The sequence below is a fragment of the Engystomops pustulosus genome, chromosome 3, assembly GCF_040894005.1.
Source record: "Engystomops pustulosus chromosome 3, aEngPut4.maternal, whole genome shotgun sequence".
NCBI classification, from domain to species: Eukaryota; Metazoa; Chordata; class Amphibia; order Anura; family Leptodactylidae; genus Engystomops; species Engystomops pustulosus.
Window position 1 is genome coordinate 182858792 of NC_092413.1, and position 25086 is coordinate 182883877.

The 25086-nt window shown below is 43.2% G+C and overlaps 1 protein-coding gene across 3 annotated transcripts in view; it reads left to right on the forward strand.

Annotated features, from left to right (window-relative positions):
• ACSL3 (acyl-CoA synthetase long chain family member 3) overlaps positions 1-25086 on the forward strand; it is a 51971-nt gene that overhangs the window by 15229 nt on the left and 11656 nt on the right. For all 3 annotated transcript variants that reach the window (XM_072143149.1, XM_072143150.1, XM_072143148.1), the window contains exons 3-12: positions 4426-4603; positions 11120-11229; positions 14007-14139; positions 20523-20673; positions 21200-21323; positions 22079-22150; positions 22867-23006; positions 23743-23915; positions 24025-24099; positions 24687-24878. In XM_072143149.1, the coding sequence (XP_071999250.1) occupies positions 4426-4603; positions 11120-11229; positions 14007-14139; positions 20523-20673; positions 21200-21323; positions 22079-22150; positions 22867-23006; positions 23743-23915; positions 24025-24099; positions 24687-24878 (1348 nt within the window). The remainder of the gene's footprint in view (positions 1-4425; positions 4604-11119; positions 11230-14006; positions 14140-20522; positions 20674-21199; positions 21324-22078; positions 22151-22866; positions 23007-23742; positions 23916-24024; positions 24100-24686; positions 24879-25086) is intronic.

Consider the following 25086-nt stretch of genomic DNA (forward strand, 5'->3'; position numbering starts at 1 on the left):
AGTATTGCAGTATATGGTAGGAGCGATCTGAGCATCTATGGTTAATGTACCCTAGATGGTCTAAGAAATAGTGGAAAAAAAAGTTTAAAAAATAAAAAAAATTAATAAAATATTAAAAATTGTAATCACCCCCCTTTCCCTATAACTGATATAAAATATAATAAACAGTAAAAATCACAAGCACATTGGGTATCGCCGCGTCCCAAAATGCCCAATCTATCAAAATATAAAAACGGTTACGGCCGGCGGTGACCTCCGAGACGGGAAATGGCGCCCAAATGTCCGAAATGCGACTTTTACACCTTTTTATATCACATAAAAAATGATCGAAATGTCGCACAGACCGCAAAATGGTAGCAATGAAAACGTCGTCTCATTTCGCAAAAAATGACCCCTCACACATCTCCATGCGCCAAAGTATGAAAAAGTTATTAGCTTTTTTGTACACATTCGTTTAATTTTTGAAAATGTATTAAAACACAATAAAGCCTATATAAATTTGGTATCACCGCGATCGCACCGAACCGAAGAATAAAGTAGGCGTGTTATTTGGAGCGAAGAGTGAAAGACGTAAAAACTGAGCCCACAAGAACGTGACGTTTTTTTTTTCAATTTTTCCACATTTGGAAACTTTTTTCAGCTTCGCAGTACACGGCATGTTAAAATAAATAACATTACGGGAAAGTAAAATTTGTTACGCACAAAATAAGCCCTCACACAGGTCTGTACATGGAAAAATTAAAAAGTTATGGATTTTTGAAGTTGGAGAGCAAGAAATGAGCGGAAAAACCCTGCGTCCTTTAGGGGTTAAAGTGCCCTACAGGATCTGGTAAATAGTAAAAAATACACACACACACACACCCCTAGAACTGATATAAAATAAACAGGAAAATAGTAAAAATGTTGGGTATTGTCGTGTCCAAAATCTATCAAAATATAATAACTTTTTTTTTCCCGCCATTTTGCAACATATAAAAAAAAATTTCAGGTATTATTCAATGTATTTGCTTTGCCTGGAGTGTTCCTTTTAAAACATCCTATACCAGGGCGGCAGATGTGCATAGTTTTATCTTTCTGTCAGCAGAGGGCAGCATCACTCTGAGCCTTGCATTGAGGGCTGGGATAAGGCTGCTCATTAACCAGTGTTTCCAAATTGAATGAGACTGATCAACATGCCAAAACTGTGGACAAAGCATCACAACAATACAGGTTGGGTTTTCCTTATGTGTATAATTTGAAGTTTGGTGGTTGTCCCTTTAAAGAGACACCCCCTATCTAAAGAATAGGGTTAAAGTATTTGATTACTGGGGTTCAGCAGTACCAAGCACATATACTGGGGACCCACAAGTAGCCCATGTGAATGGAGCAGTGGTGCACATTGCTCTCCCCCACTGCATTGACTTTTGTGGCACTGCTGTAGTGTAGAGATGCAGACACCACCAATTCATTTACATTTATGGTAGTAGAAGTAACTGGAGTGATGATCACACGTGTGCACCACACCACAAACTTAATATTGGGCACTTAAAGGGTTTTTTTTTTACATAATGACAATTTTCCAATATAGTTTCTGTATCAATTCCTTATGGTTCTTTGAATCTCTGCTTGCTGTTCTTCTACAGGAAACTTCATTGTTTACTTCCTGTGGATAAAATGGATCCTGGTCATGTGATGTGATGTACACGTGCCAGTAACGGCTGCATTTTCAAACCCATCAGAACAGCTGAGAAGAGGAGATTTGCCCGATTACATAGCTGTTAACATTGCATTTGTTTTGGAAACGCAGTGTTATCAGATATATAATTGGGCAAATCTCCTCTTCTCAGCTGTTCTGATGCACTTGTAAAGGCATGCGTTGCTGCTCCATATGAAATTGCTCTAAGACTGTTTGTTTTGGTTGCACCCCATGGGTCACAAAAAAACCTTTAAATGGCATCTACCACCAGGATCAAGGACTGTATGCAAATAAGCCTGAGGGGCTCCATAGATGTTAATGGGGCATAGAGCCCCTCAGGCTCATTTACATACAGTCTTCAATTCCGGAGGAAGATGTCCTTTAAGGGGGAATTTACATGTTACAGATCTTAGACAAATTACAGTTGCATGAAGCTCTCCAAATCCCGTCCCCGTTTAGCAGGAATTCGGAGCTATAAATTTGTAGTATTTTTCTTCTGCTCAAAATATGTTGAGGATTTCACCACATACAGGAATTCCATGGTGAATATTCTCTGAGCAGTGTGTATCAGGTGGTGCACATGCTCTGTGTGAGGAGGGGGCTCTGGTTGCTTTACGCAAATGTTAAAACCACCTTAAAAACATGAAAAGAAAAAAAAAAAGTAACACTCGCTCCGCTCCTCTGGACCTTGATCCAGACGCTGTCCATCGCAAAGCTTGACTAACTTATAGTTAGCAACCTGGAGCACTGGACATCTTGTCCCCGCACTCTGTGCTGATAATTATGCACGCCCCCGCACGTCCCTCTCCCCCGCTGGGAGCATGGCAGAGGGAGGTGATGTCACGTGAGGGCCCTGAATTCGCCTCCCTCTCCCAGCATGGAAGAGGGAGGTGCGGGGAGTGCATTATTAGCAGCTCGGAGCACCATTGGAGGGACATCTTGTCCCCGTGCTCCGTGCTGCTAACTATAAGTTTATTTTCTAGGTGATCCTGGCGCGTCAAGCTTTGCACGAGCAAGGTGAAGAGGAGCGGGAGTGAGTATTTAATAGATTTTTAAAATGTTCTTTAGGTGGTTGATTTCCTCTTTAAATGTAGGAATGCACAGAGCTAGTGCAGCAGTTTCATATATTGCCAGTAGATGGCAATGTTTCCATTTTGGAGCATCTTCAAAGTGATGTGTTTTTTTTTTTTTTTTTAAAGGACATGGCCAATGAAAAACATATAGTTATATTCATGCCTCTAGAACCTACAAAAGCGGCCACCATAAACCAGCACTTTTTGGGCCACTATGGTCTAATACCCAGGAAAGTAGACATCCAGAAGTGGTTTGGGCATGCTGTGAGTTTTAGTTCTCAAACAGTGGGAGAGCAGAGAACTTGGCGGTTTTGTACTCCAGCTACAGAGGTCCTTATGTGATGGAGCACAGGCCTCGCAGCTGACGTGCACTGGGACAGTACCTCCAGGAATAGAGGGCGCTGGGGACTGAGCTCATCCACTGCTCTGGTCATCAGGGATCCTCCCGCTATGTGCTTTATAGTACATGGAGGGACAGGACTTCTCACTAAATAAATAATTCCGCATGAGGAATTCTGTGCACGTGCCGCTCACTCACACCACAAACGTCACTGCTTATCATGCACTTGGAGCGATTAAAGAGAACCTGTCATGCAAATGAACCCACCCAAAATAAATACTTTATTAAAAGCTATGATTATAAAGCATTGCCCTCCCTAAATGGTTCCTTTCCTTGACTGCAATTTAAAATAATCATTTTGTAAACTTGTAGGCAACTCACTTGAGATCAGGCCAATGAGTCCCTCCATATTCATGAGTTACTTGCACTGCCCTGCCTCCTAGTTCCTGATTGACAGGTCTCGGTGTTACAGAACATGCTGCTATGTTGGACATTGAGTTACAGCTCTGTTACATCATTGGCCATGTGATCCGATATAAGCATGTTGTATAGTTTGCTAACGTTAGGAGGCTAAAGGACCTGTGATAATGTCCGCCTGGTCACATGACATACTGAGAAGAAGCATGGGGATGAGTAGATGGGAGGGGCTGGATGAGCAGGACACGCAACCGCTGATGACATGTAATATAAAATAAAGGTGATTTATGGGGATGTGATAGAAACCATTTTTAGCTATAAGAAGGATGTTCGTTAGTTGATAGGACTTTATGGGAACCTGCCACTAGCTGTATTTGTGAAAATGTGGTGAGAGGTTCCCTTTAAGGAGCAGTACTATGGTCACAACAAAAACTGAACTTCAGTGCTTTTATGTGGTCATAGAATTAATACATATTATGGTTTACATAGTCTCTATTCCCCTTTGCCCGATGTGTTTTGCAGCTGATACATTTTTGTATTCCTTCACACTTAGACATATGCACCCAGCTCACTATGCAGGGACATTGCTGTGCGGCCTAGCTATTAAGACCATTTTCAGACTGGTTGGTGCTTGCGCAAATTTGTGTGACAATAGGTATTCTGGGACTTGCTGGTGATCGGGTTATAGCGTCATATAGCACATGAGCGATTTTTATCAATGTGAAGTTGATGTGTATAGGGTACAGTATGCTGGTTACTTACAACCCGGCTATGAGATTTAGGCAATATGTGTTAAGCTGTGTAGGGCAGGGTCCTTTGCACACTAAAGGAAAGCGCAATTGAGAGAGAAGCCGGGCTAAGAGTTTTCTACTAAACATTGCGTTACCTTTAATGGCCTATGTGGTATCTTGCACCATCAGGTAATCTTGGGACAGTACAACTGGATGTCGTATGAAGAGGCCTATTCAGCAGCATCTAACTTTGGTAGTGGACTCTCTGCACTCGGTCAGAAACCAAGATCTAACATCGCCATATTTTGTGAGACCCGCGCGGAGTGGATCATCTCGGCACAGGCGTGCTTCATGTACAACTTCCCACGTGAGTAATACCCTGCGCAATGTTATCTGCAGCTTGTCATAGCAGTAGACTGCACCCCTCCATCAGTGGAGCCCCTGTTCTGTGGTTTTGACTGTAAGCAGAAATGTCTCTTTTTTTTTTTTTGTGTGTGTTGCTGGTAGATACATTTCACTTTAAAAAAAAACAAAAAAACAACACAAACTTCACCAAATACCCCAGCTTCAGTCTCTACTGACATGGACAGTAGATCATCTATGGTTTAGGGACCCAGAACGCGTGGATTTTAAGTGACCTGGCTTTATGCAACTTATGGGGAAAATGCAGATATTATGCATAAAGAGAACACTTCCCTATGACAGACCATTGACCACAATGATCAGATGCTTCATGATGGATGAATGCTGGCTCTCAAGTAGCACACAGCGAATTCTGCAAGCCACCATAGCCAAATTCAATCAGTGCGAGCTGGACCCACATTCTCCAGATCTGTAGTTGAACCCTTACGGATGAGATTGTTATCCGCTTTCATATTGAAAGGGATAACCATGAAATGTGTAATCCTTTCTGAGTATTTGGCAATGAAGCGCCCTCCATTCTATTGTGGGAGTGCCGGTGGGAGTGCCCACGCCAATCACATTGTTATCCAATAACTTCTAAGCTCTTGTGACTGTCCCTTTGTTTATGGCTTACCTTTTGTCATACACATTATGGGGGAGATGTATCATAAAGTTTCTGAGGTAAAACTGGTCTAGTTGCCCATGGCAACCAATCAGAGCTCAACTTTCATTTTATAAACAGCTTGTGGGAAAATAAAAGCTGAGCTCTGATTGGTGGCAACTAGAACACTTCTGCTCTAAGAGGCTTATGATGAATCTCCCCCTATCAATGTGGCTCTAACCTTAATGCTCTATTTCCCCATCAGGAGAGCCATTTCCCTGGCCCCTGACCTCTCGCAGGGCATCTTTCCATGATTTCCACGTAAGCGTCCGCGCGGTCTACGTCAGTCATTAAGTTGTTGGCATATGGCGGACAGGAGAGTAATACAATATATCACTGACATCTTGTACACATCCCAGGCCTCGGCATGCTCTTATATTGTGTACTGGAGATGGCAGCCTCTGGGCTCCCAGGTTGGCACCTTCTATGGACAGTGCTTGGAACAGACCCCAGATGTCAGGTGGTTTCTGTCACTGTTCACATTGTACATAACAAATTGCTTTGTGTTACATGCAGCTCCTCGCTGTTGATGTAATGACAATACTGGGATAAGAATCCATTTTTCCATGCGGCTGTACCTAGCGTCATTTTCAGTAAGCTTTGGCCTTGTTGATGGAATTTCCGATCCATTTTTATGATTTTCCACAAATCAATGTCCTAGAATAACATTTTTATAGGCCGCAATCTATGACTAGTGCAGTTGGGTAAGATCTTTTCGGTCATTTCATTCCCTATGTGTTTTTCCCTGCAGTCTGGTACTTTCCCTTGATTCTGATGTTGTATACACTAAACAGACTGATGGATGGGGACATCTGGTCATATCATTTTCCTTCCCTCTTTCCTTATCGCATAAGTATTATTCAGTTTCCTTTATTCTGTATTCATTCCACTACTGTAGGCACCCAGTGTATCCCATCCCCCTCTCGGCTTTTCCTATAACGTAAATAACCGTAGTCCCCTTGTCACCCGGCTCAGGCTTTCCCACCATGTTGGACAGTATAAGCAGGGCCTTGCAGCAGGATGTGAGGGGGAGCGAGCGCTCAGTGTTCAGGGCAGGAGGTCTTTACGTCTGCACTGAACTCATGAAACGTGCGATCTCTCACTCCTGGCTTCTTCCCTCAACACGGAAACCGTCTGCTTAAAACATGGTCTAAAGCTGCAGTTTTATAGGTGTCTTCACTTACAGCATTCACAAGCTCACAGCAGAGAAGTATAAGTGGAAATAAAAGTTAAATCATACTTTTACAGCTAATGTGATGGATCTGAAAGGGAGAGAGGTCATTAAAAACTTGAACTGGAAAACCCCTTTAAACAGTTTCCCAACTAGAATTACAAGAAACACGGAGGGAGATTTATCAGAAGTGTCTGACAGCAAAACTGTTCTAGTTGCCTATGACAACCAATCAGAGCACATCATTCACTTTCCAGCAGCTGTTTATGAAATTAAAGCTGACTTCTGATTGGTTTCCATGGGCAACTAGAACAGTTTTACCTCAGACACTTGTGATAAATCTCCCCCAATGTCTTGCTTGGCATTACATTTGCTAATAGAAGAACCTTTGGGTATTTTGGTCGGCTGATCTTAGCTCATGGACTAAGTGGTATGAGGGGAATGTAGATGTCTATGGCTCACCCCTCCATCTATTTTTACAGGGAGGGTGCAGGCAGTAATGACTGCGAGGTCTCCTTCATCCACCAGAAATCAGCAGGACACATGGGGGGCAGATCCATCAAGCTGTCTGAAAGTCAGAATATTCCTTGCTGCCCATGGCAACCAATTACAGCACGGCTTTCATTTTACCAGTGCTCATGAATATTTAAAAGGGGAGCTGTGATTGATTACCATGGGCAACCGAGAATTTTCTGACTTTCAGACCGCTTGATAAATATGCCCCATGGTGTTACATGACTGACAGACCCCACACTAGTAGTCTTATACATAACCTGTTAATGTTTGGTATAAATGGCACACCTCTTAACCTCTATTGGAGGTCTCTAAATTTCATCTAATTTACAAATAAATAAAATCTCAAATCTCTTCCATATAGATTCGCTCATAAATTAAATTAAAATGTCTTATGACTACTTCATATATAAAGATATAACAATTTGGGGAGTTTTTAATAAAGAGAATGAGAATCCTTTATGCTGTGATTTATGGGGGAAAAGTTTGTTTACTAATGGCCCCCTAATCCTTTTATAAGAGGAGAGTCTCATGAATTGTTTATAGATCCTCCATAAACCTTCCTGTGGGCAACGTGTGGAGCGGCACATGTTCCGCTCATTACCTGGACCAGCAGCAGGACAAGAAGACCCTGTTCTGGTTGGAGTTATCTTGACTCTGTGACATGGTGTGTGACACAGTCTCCATGAACTCGGCTGTCATCTCTGAGTGTATGAAAGCCTCTGCACTTGGATGGAGAAGTGAGGGCTCTTCAGAGCACAGCTCCGGCTCCTTCCAGCTGCTTCCTCTTGTTTCCATGTGACGTCAGTCTGGGGATTTTGGCAGCTCTACAGGATTCTCATAAGATTTAACCTCCCCGGACCAGGACAGACTTCTCTAATCAGTCAGGAGTAGGCCTCACGGCCAGCGTGTCTCTAATGCTGAAGCCATCAGGCTGTTGCTGAACTGCTGTCCCAGAGACTTCTGGAATGGGCTTCTAAAGGTTTTGAGGCCTGTACACTACTGCCTTCTATCTGTGTTCACGTATGATGCCAATGTATACCAACCAGATGGAGACAATATACTATGTTAAGATGAGCCATAAGGAGATTATTTGCTCTGTCTGGTGAGTGTGACCTGTAGAAAGCTCCAGCATATGGCTATTTAATAGTGTACACTTCAGTTTAGGTCACATTAGGATGTGGCCAATGGACAGTCTACCTACAATTCACATAAATGGGTTATAGGCCAACGCGTAATGGAAAAAAACAAAAGAAAAAAGTTTGAGACTCTGAAACATATATTAAAAGACCTAAAGTGATGTGCCTTTAGCATGACTACTGCCAAGACCTTACTCTGCATAAAAGCTTATATAAAATGAAGGGAATACCTTGTGGATTTCATACAGCATACAGAATGAGTGTCCTGAAGTCACATCACATTACTTCCCTGCTACATTGTCTCTACTAAACTAACATCACATCAGCATGTGGCTCGGGGGATGAGCCATGAAGGCCGCCTGGTAGATGCACAGGCAAATAGACTTCTAGAATTCTGAGAAGAGTCCAGTGAGTAAAGGGTGGGAGACGCACACAGCACATTGGATGTTTATGTGACTGGGGTCACTGGTGTGAGATAAGACAGCTTGTGGGAACCAGCCCGGCCACTCGCTGGTCCTACCGGCTCAGATGGAAGAGGCAGGAAAAGCTCCATACATCGTTTGCTCGGCCTGGGATCTCATCTTGTTACATTTTCTTTACGTTTAATGGACACAAAAATAAATAGAAGTGAAGAGTGTGTGTGTGTGCATGGGGCGTATGAGTGATTTATGTGTGTGTGGCCACTACTTGTAGGCTGGAGGGGTCATAGCATCAAATGTTATGTACAAGCTACTGCACTCAAGTCTACTCAGTCTACATCTAGTTCTACTAAAGGAAGGACCCCTCATGGGGTACATAGGTGTGTCACCTGAGATAAGTTGACAGTAGTTTGTCACAGGGGTGTGTCTTTGCAGTCTGACAATGGCAACACCCACTTGGCTTACTACTCATAAATGACTAAAAGGAATAATAATGGAACCGGGCAACACAATAAATAATGGCCTGTATCTCAATACAAGAATGTCATTCTGTATGTCAGTAATAGGAGTCCTGGTTCTTTCAATATTACTGGCCAGAGCTCCAGGATTGGGACTTCTGGCAGTGTCGTAACTTTAAAATCTTGTTTTATTTTTTTTTTTTTCCTCACCTAGAAGTTCAAAGTTTGACTTTTTCCACCAATGAGATTTTTGTTGTTCCCTTAAAAAAGTAACTGTAGCCCCCGGTCATACTACAGTGTTTTTTTTTTTTTTTTAAACACGGTTGCTTTGCGAGTCTTTATTTATTTTTTTTTCCTGATGAAATAATGGCACATCTCCCAATGTCAAAAAGCTTTTATTAATCAGTATTTGGGAAGCATAGAAGCAAAAAATAAAAGGGTGCGAGGTCATCCATAATCCGTTTTCCCATGGCCGGTTACTTCTTGCTTTGAGTTAGTTGCCAACTTGTAAAGCTCCATCACTTTTCCTTAAAGCGACCCTCTGGTTGGCCACCACAATTTTGCTATACATTTTATAAAACACTTGGTGCTTTTTTCAGTTGCACCCCCCCCCCCCTCCTCCTTCCTCCTTCTTTTGGATGGTAGCTACCTTGTAAGTTGCCTGACTCAATAAAGAGCCTTGAAATCTGACTAGTGAGGCTCCTCCCATCCATGGTGTGTATGACTTGTCCTGGGTAATGGGTTAGGTATTAGTAGTTACCTGTAGTTCGTACTAGAGGGTTTGCTTGCATGCATGCCCCAAAGTTGCATTAACGCGTGCGTTTTGTAAACGCAGTGTTGACAGCAATATAGTTAGTCAAATCTCAATTACTTTGATGAATGCAGTCTAATGAGAGCTAATTTGCATATGTTTTCCCAGGAGGCCTTTGTCTCGTCAGCTTTTTTTATTATTTTTTTTATTTAGTTTGGGACTCATCAGTATATTACGAACAGCTTATCTGTAGACCCAAGTGATTCTTGTTTAGAATTGGGCACAGTTTTTGTGGCCTCTCATTATTCCCATGTACCAGGCTGTCAAACTGTAGTTTAAGGAGATTTTTGTCTTGGTGTAGGAGCAGGGACATCCCTAGGTAGGATCTCCATCATTAGCCCCACTGATTACCTGTAGCTGTGGGAAGCTTGGGCCTCACCCTATAGTATCCAGCAGGAAAAGGACTGTATGTACTTGTGCTGTTCCATCCTCTCCCACAGCAGTCCATAGCTCCCAGGCAGGAGTGCAGCTGCTGTCCCCTCGCCTCTTCCTCTCAGCGGGGGACAAAGAACAGACTCGGGACTTGCTCTGCATTCAATTGGTGAAAGGGCGCATAGAAGGCCTTCAGCTTTTCCTCCATGTAGGAAATTCTAGCAGCTGGTCTGCATTAGCTTAAATATGTTCCAATACGGCGCTTAGACCATGGCCTGACGCCCCATTCCCAAGGTTTTACAAGACAAGGTTAAAATAGAACACGTTCCGATGGGGTTGACTGGTTTGGAGATCTGTGAACCACTGAATCACAAGGCTTTCTGGTCACCTTTTTTTTTCCTCTCTATTCGCCTTTTAATTATACACTTGTTTTACAATAAAAGTTGGACATTTTGGAAGTTTTGTAGAACGAGCAACACAGGATTGCAGTATTAATGATAAAGCAGATTGGGAAATAGGTTCCCATAGACTTTTTAATACTGTCATTGGGTGAAAATGTTTGTCCATTCCCCTTAATATCTTCCGCACTAGGCAGCGGGCACCATGACGGGTTTTAGGTACACCCCCAAAAATGGTCATAGAAATAGTTCCGAGATGGTGCGTGTGTGGGGGAGAAGATCATTTTGTATGAAAGAAATTGGTGACTTGGACGGACATACGGAAATAAGAAATCTCTTTTCTACCAAACCTGCATTAAAGGAAAGTCCGATCACCACAAGCAGTAGCTTAGGATATGAAAGCTGAACTGTAAATGGGTTGAAATGGGCCATGGGAATATTCTGTATTGTCTCATGTGGTATGAATAATTTTTGGGTTTGAGGAGCATATAACCCACTTCTGTGACGTTGGTGTTTTTAATTTGAACTTTCTTTTTCAGTCGTAACATTATACGCAACACTTGGAGGTCCGGCCATCGCCCATGGACTTAACGAAACCGAAGTCACCCACATAATAACCAGCAAGGAACTCCTGCAAACAAAGCTAATGGTGAGGATTGTACTTGTTTATGATGCCAATAAGTCCTCAGCACAGGAACGTTACAAGGGAGATTTATCAGACTTCTCCAACCAACTCTGGTTCCCAAGAGCAACAAGAAGAGTTCTGCTGTTGCACTTCTGATAAATATACCATTGTTTTTCCATTGTTGGCACACATCCCTATGTATTTCTATATATTCCACTGCACAAGCTGCAAAACTGAGAGCAGGTCCTATTTATGATCATTTTTGCATCTTGGACAGTCACCAGCACGTGAGCGCACCTCATGCAGATCACATGGGCCACAAAGCGACGTCATCAGACATATATTGCTCCTCCAGCGCACACAGCACCATAGACTATGGCATAAAAAGGTGGTTGTGGCACACTGTATTATTATGGTGTAGACTGCTCTATTCTGTAACCACTTGACAGACTAGTAGGTACCTGTTGGGTGTGTTTCACGTTTGCGGCAATCATATGAAGCAACTGCAGTGTGAATATACCCTTAAAGGAAACCTACCACTTCTGAAGGTAGGTATGAGATGTAAACACCGGGCACCAGCTCAGGGTGAGCTGGTGCTGGAGCTTACCTTAGCTAGTGTTTTAAACCACTATATCGCGGTTTAAACACATTTTGATTTACAGCCCCGAGGTAGCTTCGGTGTTGCGCCCGGTGTTTACATCTCGTACCTACCTTCAGAAGTGGTAGGTTTCCTTTAAGTGACATCTACCATCAAAATCCAGCATAATAAACCAGGGACACTTACTCATAAATCCAGGCTGTGACTGTTGTAATCTTCCTTCACAATGCATCTTTCCATGCTCTTACAATATCTCCCTCTCGGCACGCTTCTCCCTCACACCTTTCCTGAAATCTCACGGAGGAGAGCAGAGGAAGGTTCAGTACATAGTGGTAGGGTGGAGGAAGTGATCATTGCGCACTGTAACAGCCAGTGAAGCTACAGCACAGAGGGACCCTGCTAACTCCCCCAAGAGCAGTTATGGCTCATTAGCGCAATTGTAAAAGTTTGTTTTAGAAGGGAGGAGGCCATGGATAACAGATTACCACAGTCGCTGTGTCTGGGTCTATGAGTAGGTGTCCCTGGTTTATCATGATGGATTTTGCTGGTGGATTTATTTTTAGTTTAATCTGTCATTATTTGCTGACTCAGTTATTCGACCTCAAGTTGAATTCTCCATATTTAGAATTTGCTCAGTATGACTTTATTTTAATAGAAGTAAACATAGGCATTATCTGTAACCTGAAGGTGCTGCTTTGTGTATCCTTGTCCCTGTGCCAGCTCTGGCAGTCCATATATACAACTCCCATCTTCCTCTGATGCATCCTTCTCTGGCCAGGATATTCTCTGCCTCCCGCTTTGTATATTGTATGTATATTTTGGCAGATTACCAGTGCAAACAGAATTTGTGTGTAAGAACAAGTAGATAACTTTTAAATGACAGGGCCTGAAGTGTTCTACTCAGCCGTCACCTCTCCTGACATCTGTAGTTTCCCGTGGTATAATCATTCTGGAGCCTCTTCTAATAGTTCCCTTCAGTGCCCCGTTTGTGGTTTACTGTGGTTGTTCTGGTTCCTTATTTCTGTATCAAGCCTGGTACTGATGCTGTAATTATTTACTGAGCTTAGTGCTTTATCTTGATACTGATCTTGGTTCTGCTGCTGCATCTATGTACAAAGCTAGGTTCTGGTGCTGTATTTAGGTACCGAGTTATAGTGCCTGCCATGAATTGTTATATTATAATGTGAGGGGCACAGTATACTTTAATTATTCATTTAAGTACACTAGAATTAATGTGAGGGAACTTTTTGTTTTATATATTGACATTGGGTGCTCCTAAGGGTGAGTGGGTGGGGGGGCCTCACTTTGAGATCATCCTGTAGAGGAAATTACCTGGAAACTGCCTTAAAGGAACTCTCCAGTCACAGCCAATTCATTGAATAATACAAGGTTCAGGGCGCATTTACACTTTATTCCTTGAACCTTGCTTGATGTTCACACTGTAAAGATCATTTTTAACCCTTTTACTTTACAAAATGCAACTAAAACAGCAATAAAATGATCACTCAGTGATGGTCAGTGCAAAATTCCAGGGTGTGGGCTCTCTAAGCAGATACATTATGATCCCTCTGTGCTGACAATCTGGTTGCTTTATCGGGGTCCAGGTTTATCTACTCTTTTTATTTAGCTTCAGAGCATTTACTAATATCTGACGCATAGAAAAAGAGAGTTGAGATTGATCTAAGATCCATTAGATGCCTATTACACACAATGACAGCTCTGTAGCATCAGAAAGAAAACCAAGATGGCCACCAACCCTAAAATCAGAAGATACAGGGTTGCGAACCAGAGGCAACTGAATTTGTGTACAGCAGGACTGATAGAGACAGGATAGGCTTATATCTGTGAAATGCTGTATTTTTGTTAATAACATTGAATAAGAAAACATGTTATTTTGTTATCCTGAGTGCATATAAGAAACTTGTCTTCGTGGGAATTCCCCTTTTAAGAATTAATCCCCCAGATTTAATATTTTACTAGGAATAAAAGTATTTCCCATACTTGTAGGAGATGCTCATAGTATATAAGTCTTGTTCTGTGCTTGGGGGCATTGCTTATTTTGGATAGCAGGAGCACTCTGCTCAGTGCTTGTAGAAATAAAGCATTTAGCGGTCTGACCAGCGGGCACCAGACTAATGGGATGTTATTGTGCAGGAGCTAATGTATTGGCTGTAACCACTAATGCGATTGTTTTCTTCTCCAGAATATCCTTCCTCAGGTGCCATTGTTGCAGCATATTATCCTAGTGGATGGAAGCAGCAGCCAGCAGACTGCTTACCCCAACAATATCACCGTGCACACCATGACCTCAGTGCAGGACATGGGAGCCCAGCAGGGTAAGTGGGGAATACTCCTGTGCCCGACCACTACCTATAATGTCCACTGCCGGCAGGGGTGACACACATCATTTGCTGTGTGTAAGTAGCCCCTAGGAAGGGGAGACTAGTAGGGAACCTGACAGCACTGGTTTGTGTGGGGCAGATCTCCAGTGTGAACAAGGCCTTAGTACTGATCCCATATCCTCCATAGAAGTCATGTCCTGTAGGGATTGTGCACTGCTCTGTTTCATGTCTGTGTATGTTTCCTGAGCAGTAGCAGATAGATACCACAAGCTGAGTGTTCGGTCTCTGTGTGTTCTCTGTCAGTAATGGTCATATACAAGGACTTCCCAGCGCTGGGCTTCCTCTCACACAGCAGGAAATGGAGAACCCTCCTATGTATGATTCAGAGGGTACATCCCACCCATCCCCCACTAAGTTATGGCGATGGAGGATTCTCTTTCCATGTGAACAGATGCTGCAGTCTCAGGGCCCAAACATCTGGTGCAGATTATATAAACATGATCAAGTCCTCCACGGCTTTCGTTCCCAGCACCAACTGGTGCCTGACACACTTACAGCACATGTGGACTTTTGTGGGGCAGAGCTTTTGGATTCTGATCTGTCGGCATAATATCTGCTAGGATGTTTATCTCTATGCTGTAACTTTTCTGTGGCTGGGGTTATAGGTCGGCATTGTAGCTGGTATCCTTAGGACAGTGTAGACACCAGCGGGTACAGCAGTCATACGCCCGTCATTACTACATGCTGGACTTAATGTGCATGACTTTACATAAACCTCTTCTACACATTAGTTGAACAGAAAACTGCATTAATCTAACATATCTGGACACCTTGAGGCTTTAGAAAGTGTATGCGCCCATCATTCAGCGAAGGTTGTGGTTTTAGGACTAATAAAGAATGGGAACATGAAACATGTTTTCCCCTTCATCACGACGGCACCACCAGAGAGAGATAGGGATCCGCCCTCCAAGGACAGGAAACCTGAGCATAAAAAGAGGCTCCTCCTACTCCACCTCAGTTTGGTTTCCTGTCCTTGGAAGGAGACCTGAGCACGCCGTGATGAAGGTGTCCCTGCGGTGTCTCACTTACCCTTCTCCATGAAAGGAGTGTGGGACGCCGGCAGTTCTATCCTCCGGTGTGGGGATGAGGTTGTGCCGTTTTTTCCTCCCTCCGGCTGTGCAGGACCGCGGTCTGAACGGAGCTGATAGGAACCTGCGGCTGCCGGCAACGGGGGTGAGTGATTAAGCGCGCACCGGAAGTGACGCATAGTCACTTCCGGTTTCAGCTACGAGCGCCCGAAGTGGCGCTCGGAACAAACAGTAAAGCGCGCCGCATGTCTTCAAGAGCGGTGAGGCGCACAATTTTTAGTCAATCAAAAGGAAAGTGTGTTCTTTTTGTGTTTCATCATCTTTTGATATTTTTTCTCGCCGCTGGCAGCCTGGCCAGGAAGTAGGTCAGAGGCCACGCCTACTTGGCGGGAGGTTTAAATAGGATAAGTGGAAACTGCTGAGTGCTGGTTACAAGTCAGTAGTGCAGCATGGCAGACAAACGTGATCTTGCAGATACACCCAGGACTCCAGCCCCGGTAACTATACTGCAGGGCGGTGAGTGTTTTTCCTTCTTTGTGCTGATCTTATAACAGGTGTTATTGTTTGTCTATCTTGGGGAGAAGAGGGGCCTAAAAAGGCTACCCGTAAGACGCACCATAGAGAGTGTAAAATTTGCGCCCATAAACTCCCTTCCAGTTATGAAAAAGCCACCTGTAACACCTGTATTGGCAAAATCGTAACTGAGGAATCTGCCGTTTGGATGGAATCATTAAGGAGCGTGGTTAGAGAGGAAGTCCAAAAGGCCAGAGAGTTGTCAAACCCACCCCCACTGACTCAGGATCAGCCAGGCACCTCCGCGGTATATGTTGCAGAAGGGTCAGGATCGGAGGAAGAAAGTGTAGCCTCAGTCAGCGATTCAGGTTCCCTGGCCTCTGAAGTAGAACATGCAGGGCGTCCTCTGTTTAATATTGACGACTCGGATCGTCTTCTTAAATTGGTCAGGATGACTATGGACATTGAGGACAAGAAGCAACCTAAATCCGTTCAGGATATTATGTTCGAAGGGCTTAAAGAAAGACATAAATTATCTTTTCCCCTTCATGAGACAGTGTCATCCCTAATACAGAAGGAATGGGAGAAGCCAGATAGGAAATCGTATATTCCCAGATCAGTGAAGAGGAAGTATCCCTTTGACTCAGAGGTATCCAATACATGGGGCTCTGCTCCTAAAGTGGATGCGTCTGTAGCAAAGGTCAGTCGCAGGTCTTCTCTCCCGTTTGAAGATTTAGGTTCCCTAAGAGATCCTATGGATAAGAAAATTGAAAGTTTTCTTAAAAGGTCTTGGGATTCGGCTACCTCAGCCTTTAAGCCTAATATTGCAGCCGCTTGTGTTTCCCGTTCTATGATGTTTTGGTTAGATCAGCTAGAAACAGATATTCAAAATAAGGTGCCAAGGGATGCTTTAGCCTTGTCAATTTCTAATGTGCAGAAGGGGGCCGCCTTTTTAGCAGATGCCTCTGTCGATGCCCTTAGACTTACTGCTCGGTCATCGGCATTGTCCAATTCTGCTAGGAGAGCCCTCTGGCTAAAAAATTGGCCAGGGGATATAGGGTCGAGGAACAGACTATGTGGAATCCCTTGTGACGGAAAATTGTTATTCGGGAAGGTGTTAGAGGAATTATTGGAGAATGCAGGGAGTAGGGTAAAATCTTTTCCCTCTACCCAGGGTAGTTCCTTTCGTCCCTTTCGGAGGCCGAGATCTCAAAGGGGGACAGAAAGGAATCAGAATTTCAGACCCTTTCAAAAAAACAGAGGACTCCTGTTCAATCAGTCCAGAGACCCAAAGCGTCAGAGACCAAATGCTTTATGACGCCAGGCTCCCCGTAGGGGGAAGACTAGCCCACTTTTTCGAAGCCTGGTCGGAGATATCAGGCAGCAAGTGGGTGCTTCAGACAGTTCAAAAGGGCGTCAAGATGGATTTTCTATCTCTTCCTCCCTCTCGATTAGCCATCACGTATCCCGCTTCCAGAGAAAACAGAGAAGCGATGTTTACAGAAGTCCGGACCCTGATCCAGAAAAAGGTACTGTGTCAAGTTCCGCTTGCCGAACAGGGCCAGGGATTTTATTCAAATCTGTTTCTGGTAAAGAAACCGGGGGGTTCATTAAGAGTCATTTTAAATCTAAAGCCCCTAAACCGATTCCTGATGGTCCCAAAATTCAAGATGGAAACCCTGAAATCAGCGGTAACCTGTTGTTCCCCGGTTGTTTCATGGCCTCAATAGATCTAGCCGATGCGTATTACCACATCCCCATACATCAGGACTTTCAGAAATACTTAAGGGTGGCTATTCAGGTAGACTCGGAGGTTCATCATTATCAATACAGAGCACTACCATTCGGGATTGCTATTGCCCCAAGAATCTTTACGAAAATAGTGTCAGAAATGGCAGCCCACATACGAGAAACACAGGGGTTGTTCATTCCATATCTGGACGATTTCCTACTAGTAGGGTCATCAAGTCAGGAAGTACAAACTCAACTGTCCAGGGTTCTTCAGATATTAAAGAAATTAGGGTAGCTGATAAACAAAGAAAAATCATCTATGGTTCCCACAACAAGAAAGCTCTTTTTAGGGACATGGTTAGATTCACAGAGACAGAGGACTTTTCTTCCAGTAGAAAAGGTAGAGAAGATAAGACTGCTAGTGCTAGAGGTAAAGCAAAATCCCCTGATTTCCTTAAGAAAGGGTATGTCTCTTTTCAGCCGCCATCCCTGCTGTTCCTTGGGATCAGTTCCACTCAAGGAGTCTACAGAATTTTCTTCTAGAGAAGTGGGACAGGGATCGGGCCTCCTTAGAAGTAAAAATTCTCCTCCCCCAAAGAATCTTAAACTCCCTAGATTGGTGGTTAGACGTAACAAATCTAGAGGTTGGTCTTCCCTGGAACCCCAGTCAGGACAGGTTAATCACTACGGATGCCAGTCCGTGGGGGTGGGGGGCCCACATGGAGAATCAGTATTTTCAAGGCATTTGGGAGGTGACAGAAAGGGACCTGTCATCAAACAAAAAAAGAACTATTAGCTGTCTTAAAAGCCCTGACGCAAGCACTTCCTCTGTTACAGGGACATGGGGTGGCCGTGATGTCAGACAACACTACTACCATTGCCTATATCAACAGACAGGGCGGCACAAGAAGTTCAGGCCTCATGCTCATAGCCACTCAGATCCTAACCTTGGCAGAGACCTTTTTTTTACATCTCTAAAAGGAATTCACATAAGAGGTGTAGAAAATGTTTCGGCAGATTTTTTAAGTCGAGAGACCCTATATCAAGGGGAATGGGAGCTGAATCAGTCAGTATTCCAAAAGATAGTCAGGCTCTGGGGGATGCCTCTGATAGATCTTTTCGCCACAAGGAAAAATCGCAAGGTAGAAAGATTTTTTTCCCCTCAACAGAGCAGACCTTCCCTTAGCTGTGGACGCCTTTTCTCAAAAGTGGGACAGTCCTCTTCTTTATGCCTTCCCCCCCCATGATCCTCCTGCCCAGGATTATCAGAAAGATAAGACAGGACAGGGCAAAAGTAATTTTGATAGCTCCCTTTTGGCCTCGTCGGGCATGGTTCTCAAGTCTAAGGGAGCTGTCAGTAGCCGATCCCTGGGTGCTTCCGGAATCCAGGAAATTATTGTCGCAGGGCCCGATCCTCCATCCAGAGATAAAAGCCCTGCATCTGACGGCCTGGCTATTGAGAGGATGATCCTCCAAAAGCAAGGTTTGTCTCGTGAGGTGATTTCCACTCTAAAGAAGTGTAGGAAACCAGTTACATATAGGATCTATCATAGGATCTGGAAGGCTTACTTTTCCTTCTCTGGTCAGGACCCAGAGCGGTTGGCTCAGCCTAATGTTAGTAAGATTCTTGAGTTCCTGCAGAAAGGATTAGAGAAGGGTCTCAAGCCGGCTACTCTTAAGGTTCAGGTGTCAGCTCTAGGAGCCTTATTTGATCAGGAGTTAGCCAAACATCCCTGGATTTCCAGATTTATTAGGGCAGCAGGTAGAATTCGGCCCACAATTAGGAGTAAGTTGCCTCCCTGGGATTTGTCTATGGTCCTCAAGGCTTTGTCAGGCCCTCCCTTTGAGCCATTAGATAATATTTCTATTAAGCTTCTCACTTTTAAGACGGTTTTTCTTACAGCCATTACCTCAGCCAGAAGGGTAGGCGAAATGGCAGCTCTGTCCTATAAACAGCCATATTGTAGAGTCTTGGATGACAGGGTTATCCTTAGACCAGACCCAGGGTTCCTGCCTAAGGTAGTTTCTGATTTCCATAGATCTCAAGACATCATCCTTCCATCATTCTGTAGTAATCCTAAGACAGAGAAAGAGAGTGCTTTTCATTGTCTTGATGTTAGACGGAGTATTGTACAGTATTTGGATTCCACTTCTAGTTGGAGGAAATCAGATAGCTTGTTCATTTTCTTTTCAGGAAAGAATAAGGGGAATAAAGCATCTTCCACAGCCATCGCTAGATGGATTAAAGTGACTATTCAGATGGCCTATGAGATTGCGGAAATTCCTGTTCCGGTCGGCATCCGTGCCCATTCAACTAGATCATTAGCTACATCATGGGCCGAGTGTAGGGATGCTACGCTGGAACAGATCTGCCAGGCGGCCACTTGGTCTACCCCGCACACTTTCCTAAAACACTATAGGGTGGATGTGATGGGTTCTTCCTCTCTTTCATTTGGAAGAAAAGTCTTATCCTCTGTTATCCCCCCCTAATTGTTTGTATTTTCTCTGCAATTCTCTCTGGTGGTGCCGTCGTGATGAAGGGGAAAACAATGAATTACTCTTACCGGTAATGTTGTTTCCTCAAGTCACGACGGCACCTGGTATTCCCACCCGGGTGTTACTTTTTTATGTGGTTTGATTCACGGGTGTCGCAAAAAAAAAAAAAAAAAAAAAAGAGACATGAAGAAGATATATATATATATGCCGGATGAATATGTGTATATGTTTTGTCTACTAACTAAACGGCTCTTCCAAGAAATTCTCTGTAACCTAACTGAGGTGGAGTAGGAGGAGCCTCTTTTTATGCTCAGGTTTCCTGTCCTTGGAGGGCGGATCCCTATCTCTCTCTGGTGGTGCCGTCGTGACTTGAGGAAACAACATTACCGGTAAGAGTAATTCATTGTTTTCTAAGCAGGAGGGATGTTCTTGGTTAATGTTTGGATATTTCTGTTGTTCTTGCCCAAAGTATAGGACGTATTCCGTAGAATTTGGCACATAATCATTACAGGCCTAAGTAACTTTATCTTGTGACTTTTTTTTTCACAGCCAAGAAGCAACCACCATCCCCACTACCACATGATATTGCAGTCATCATGTACACAAGTGGATCCACTGGACTCCCCAAGGGAGTGATGATCTCTCACAGTAACATCATAGCTGGCATCACTGGCATGGCACAAAGGATACCAAATCTGGGGTAAGTGCACAAGATGGCAATACAGATGGTCTCCTAATTAAGAACACTCAAACATGCAGAAGACCCCTAGTTACAAAGGGACCTCTGTGGAAACACTTTGGATGCTGGTAATTTAGCCCTAGAACTTAAGACCCAGGCTGCAATTGTCAACTGAGATTTATCATGGATATTCAAATTAAGATTTATACTTATCCCTTGTTTCAGTGACAACTCAAAATTTTGAAAATCCAATTGTCACAGAAACAAAAACAAATTTTGTATTTCCCGACTGGCATACAAATTCAACTTAAGAACAAACCTACAGAACCTGTCTTATACGTAACTTGTGGACAGAGTGTAATTGGAGTTTAGTCCATTGTAGCAGTCGTCAAAATGAATTTGTGACTGATCACCAGCCTCTACTCAGCTGCTTTTGTTTTTTTTCTTTGCACCTGTTCCTGATTTCTAAGAAGTTTAAGAAATCTTATTTGCTATAATTTTTAGTATTAAAAAGTTTGTTCACTCATTCCAATATCCTCTATTGCAGAGAGACTGATACGTACATTGGCTACCTACCTCTGGCCCATGTGCTAGAGCTGAGTGCAGAGTTGGTTTGCGTGTCACGTGGCTGCCGCGTCGGCTACTCATCACCACAGACGCTCTCTGATCAGGTGAGTAGTGGAAGAAGGGGGTTCACATTGTAGATTCTCCAGCAAAGTCCTTAAATGGCAAATCGATTTCAACGCTCTTATCCTGCGAGTGATAGAGGGTGGTCCTAAAAGAAGAGTCCTATTGGGGTCTATAGAACTGGATAGACACTTGGCTTGTACAGCTTCTCGGTAGACTATACCTCTCCCCCAGACCTTTCCGTTTCTCTAGGTGAATTCTGCATTCTGTAAAGTCCCGTCTCACTGAAGGTTATTTATGAAGCTTATCAATAGTGTTGGATGAAATCCCAGGCAATTTGCTACTTTATTGGCCAATGACAAATTTACAGCAGTTAATCTGCCACGGTTATACACGGTTGAACATACGTGGCAGGCACTCATTTGTATTAATCTTTTCCCTTTACTATAGCTCTACAACATAACGTTTTAGACTTCTCGGCTCATCTCTTCATATTTTACTCAGTTTAGTCAATTTGGAAAATTTTCTAAATTCTGATACAGCAGTAGAGTGACTCGGGAATCTGCCATTGTACATAATATAGGATTGTGATAATAGATCGTGAAAAGGGGAGGGGGTCTATTGACATAAGCGACGTACAAGGCATTTATAATTCAGCTAAAGAGAACACTGGAATGACGCAAAACATGTCCTGTTCTCAGTGTATATTTTCTTAATTCTCTGCACCTGTCAGACTTGTGTATACATTTGACTTAACCCCTAAGAAGATGTTAAAAATGAACCTTTTTATGTTCCACAGTCCACCAAAATCAAGAAAGGAAGTAAGGGGGATGCATCAGAACTACAACCAACTCTGATGGCCGCTGTCCCTGTAAGTACTGAAAAACGTGTAACCCCCTTGTTACTGTAAATAAACTAACCGCCCTGACGTGGGGCTGACTCAGAGTTACAGGACGGCGTGTGAGGACGTCCAGGTACAAATATTTACACTCATTTTCTGCAAGCGTCTGATAATAGTGATGGATCTGAGGCAAACACATCAGAGGTGTCTTGTGACCTTTCCACGTTACACAGTGTGAAATCTTATGAGTACATAGAGGATGTATAATTACTGGGTGACAGAACAACATGTTATGGACAGCCTGTTCCCACAACCCAAAACTCCCAACTAGTCACAGTCCCCTCTAACCGGTCTATAATTCTGCCAGTGCCATGCGGGTGTGTAGTTCCCAGCTCTTATTTATTGTCACATCTGGTTATTTTTTATATATATCATAATAAAAATTAAGGTCAGCTTATGCATTTGGCTTAAGACGTAGGCTGTGAGATCGTTTTTATGTGCGTCTAGGCCATCTTTAGCTGGGGCTGACTTGATGCAGACCCTGTACTAAAAAGCTGAATTAAAGTGCATGTAGTATAATGCTTGAGAATTGTACAGGTCTGTGCAGGGCACGCGGCCGCGTGGTGCAGGGCTCGTGGCCGCGTGGCGCAGGGCTCGCGGCCGCGTGGCCGCGTGGCGCAGGGCTCGCGGCCGCGTTGTATATTTACTTCTAATGCGTTTTTTGACATGTTTTGTTTTTTCTTTAGGAAATTATGGATCGCATCTATAAGAACGTCATGAGTAAAGTAGCCGCTATGAGCCCCGTTCAGAAAGGTCTTTTCTCCCTTGCATACAACTACAAAATGAAGCAGATATCCAGAGGCTACAGCACACCACTGTGTGACAGGTAAAACAAGTCTATTTGCTTTGGGGCTCACCTTCCCCCAGTATATTTCACTTCCATTTTTTTTCGTGGACATAAAAAACTCAGGTCAATTGTAAGACTTGGCATTAGGTCTGTAAAAATGGGACAGCACATGGATGGACCTTGTTGGAAAATAGTCAATTGCTTAATGCAAACCTGCGGGTTGATCTTTGCTGCCAATCTAGATCCCAGACAATGTTTATATGCTGTGAATTAAGAGATTATTCTGTAATGAGCTGTAGTATATTGCTTTACATGTCCATACTGATTAAGTCCAGAAAACCGGGAAGTGCATTGTAGCGTGACTGAAACTGTAAGCAAAGACCTCAGTCTAAAAGTCATGAGATGCGTTGTAGGAAGTGGGATGTCTCAGCCTGGATCTCTTAGTGTCGGGATCACAAGATGGAGCATGTGTAGACGTTGTCATGTGTCCTCCTCCTCTTTACTATGTGATGGCCTCCTCCAGCTGTCATCTGGCACTTACTTGTGACCCCACAGGGTAAATAAACCTTGTCGAGTATTGGGGCTGCTAAATCCATGGCTATTTGTTATATCTCTATGTAGGCAAACATTTTGGTCATTTCCATTATTCTATACTTCTTTACCTGCTGTATGAATATTACCTGGTGTAATAAGTAGTTGTGGTTACTATGCATTTCCATCTAAGATAACAAAACCTTTCTCGGTTTTTGTTCGTTTTATTAACTTGTCTTTCCAGGATTGTGTTTCGGAAAGTGAGAAAGTTACTAGGGGGGAAGATGAGAGTCCTGCTTTCTGGTGGGGCACCTCTTTCGGCTGCCACCCAACGCTTCATGAACATCTGCTTCTGTTGCCCTGTCGGTCAAGGGTACGGTCTTACTGAAACCTGTGGTGCTGGTACCATCACAGAGAGTGAGTGTTTGACTTTGTCAAGTTATACTGTATTTATTAATAATAAATAATAGAAATAAATAATACATAATAAATTGTGTAACTGACCTACATTTTTCTTCTTTTTCAGTGTGGGACTATAGCACGGGGAGAGTGGGGGCACCTTTGGTCTGTTGTGAGATAAAACTTAAGAACTGGGAAGAAGGTAATTTATGCATCAAATTCTGCAGATATTTAAATTTTTCCTGGAATTCCTTGATGTTTCATTATCTAACCTTTTGTTTGCACTTTTTTTCCTCTCCTTTCATGACTTCTCAAATTACTTATTCTCGTCCTCTGCAATGCGGTTGCTCTTAGAAACGGGTCTGCAAGGTCGTTAGGTTGAACCCTAAGTGGGTGAATAATCTGCAGTATTTTACTGTGACTCAATCTCATCTACAACCTGCAGAATAAATTTGTGCAGATTTTAAAGAGGACGCCCTCTCCTCCTGCATGTCAAGTGAAATGCAGTTACCTACTACAAAAAACATAAAAAATTCTGCATAATTCTTTACATAATTATTACTATTGCTGTGACTAGTTTCTATGTGGCTTGAAGCTTGTTACTTGTAATGTAGATTCCCATGATCTGTTTAGTGTAAGCTTGGAATGATTAATCTCGTTGGAAGCCATTAAAGGCTTATTCCCATTTGTGCCGTTTTTCTTGCTCCGCTATACATTGAGGACAAAGGTCATCTCTAGTAATTAGTTTCTGCTTTCATTTCTATACTAATAACTTAACTCATTGTTTAGGCGGTTACTTCAATACTGACGAGCCCTGTCCCCGGGGAGAGATTCTGATTGGTGGCCCCAATGTGACCATGGGATACTACAAAAATGCACAGAAGACCAAAGAGGACTTTTTAGTCGATGGGAATGGCCAACGCTGGTTCTGTACTGGAGATATTGGGGAATTTCACCCTGATGGCTGCCTGAAGATAATTGGTGAGTAGTGCTGGGTGCCAAATGTGGTTGTTTTTTTTTTTTTTTATGCATCCTTCTCTACCTTAACCTAAGACACTTAATCTTCACGCTTCATCTAACATTTCAACAATGCGGGAAAATATAAGAAATTTTATAATATAATCTTATGAAATAAAAACACTGATTTTCCATTCATCAGACTCTCTTCAATTCCCTCTTCACTCCTAGG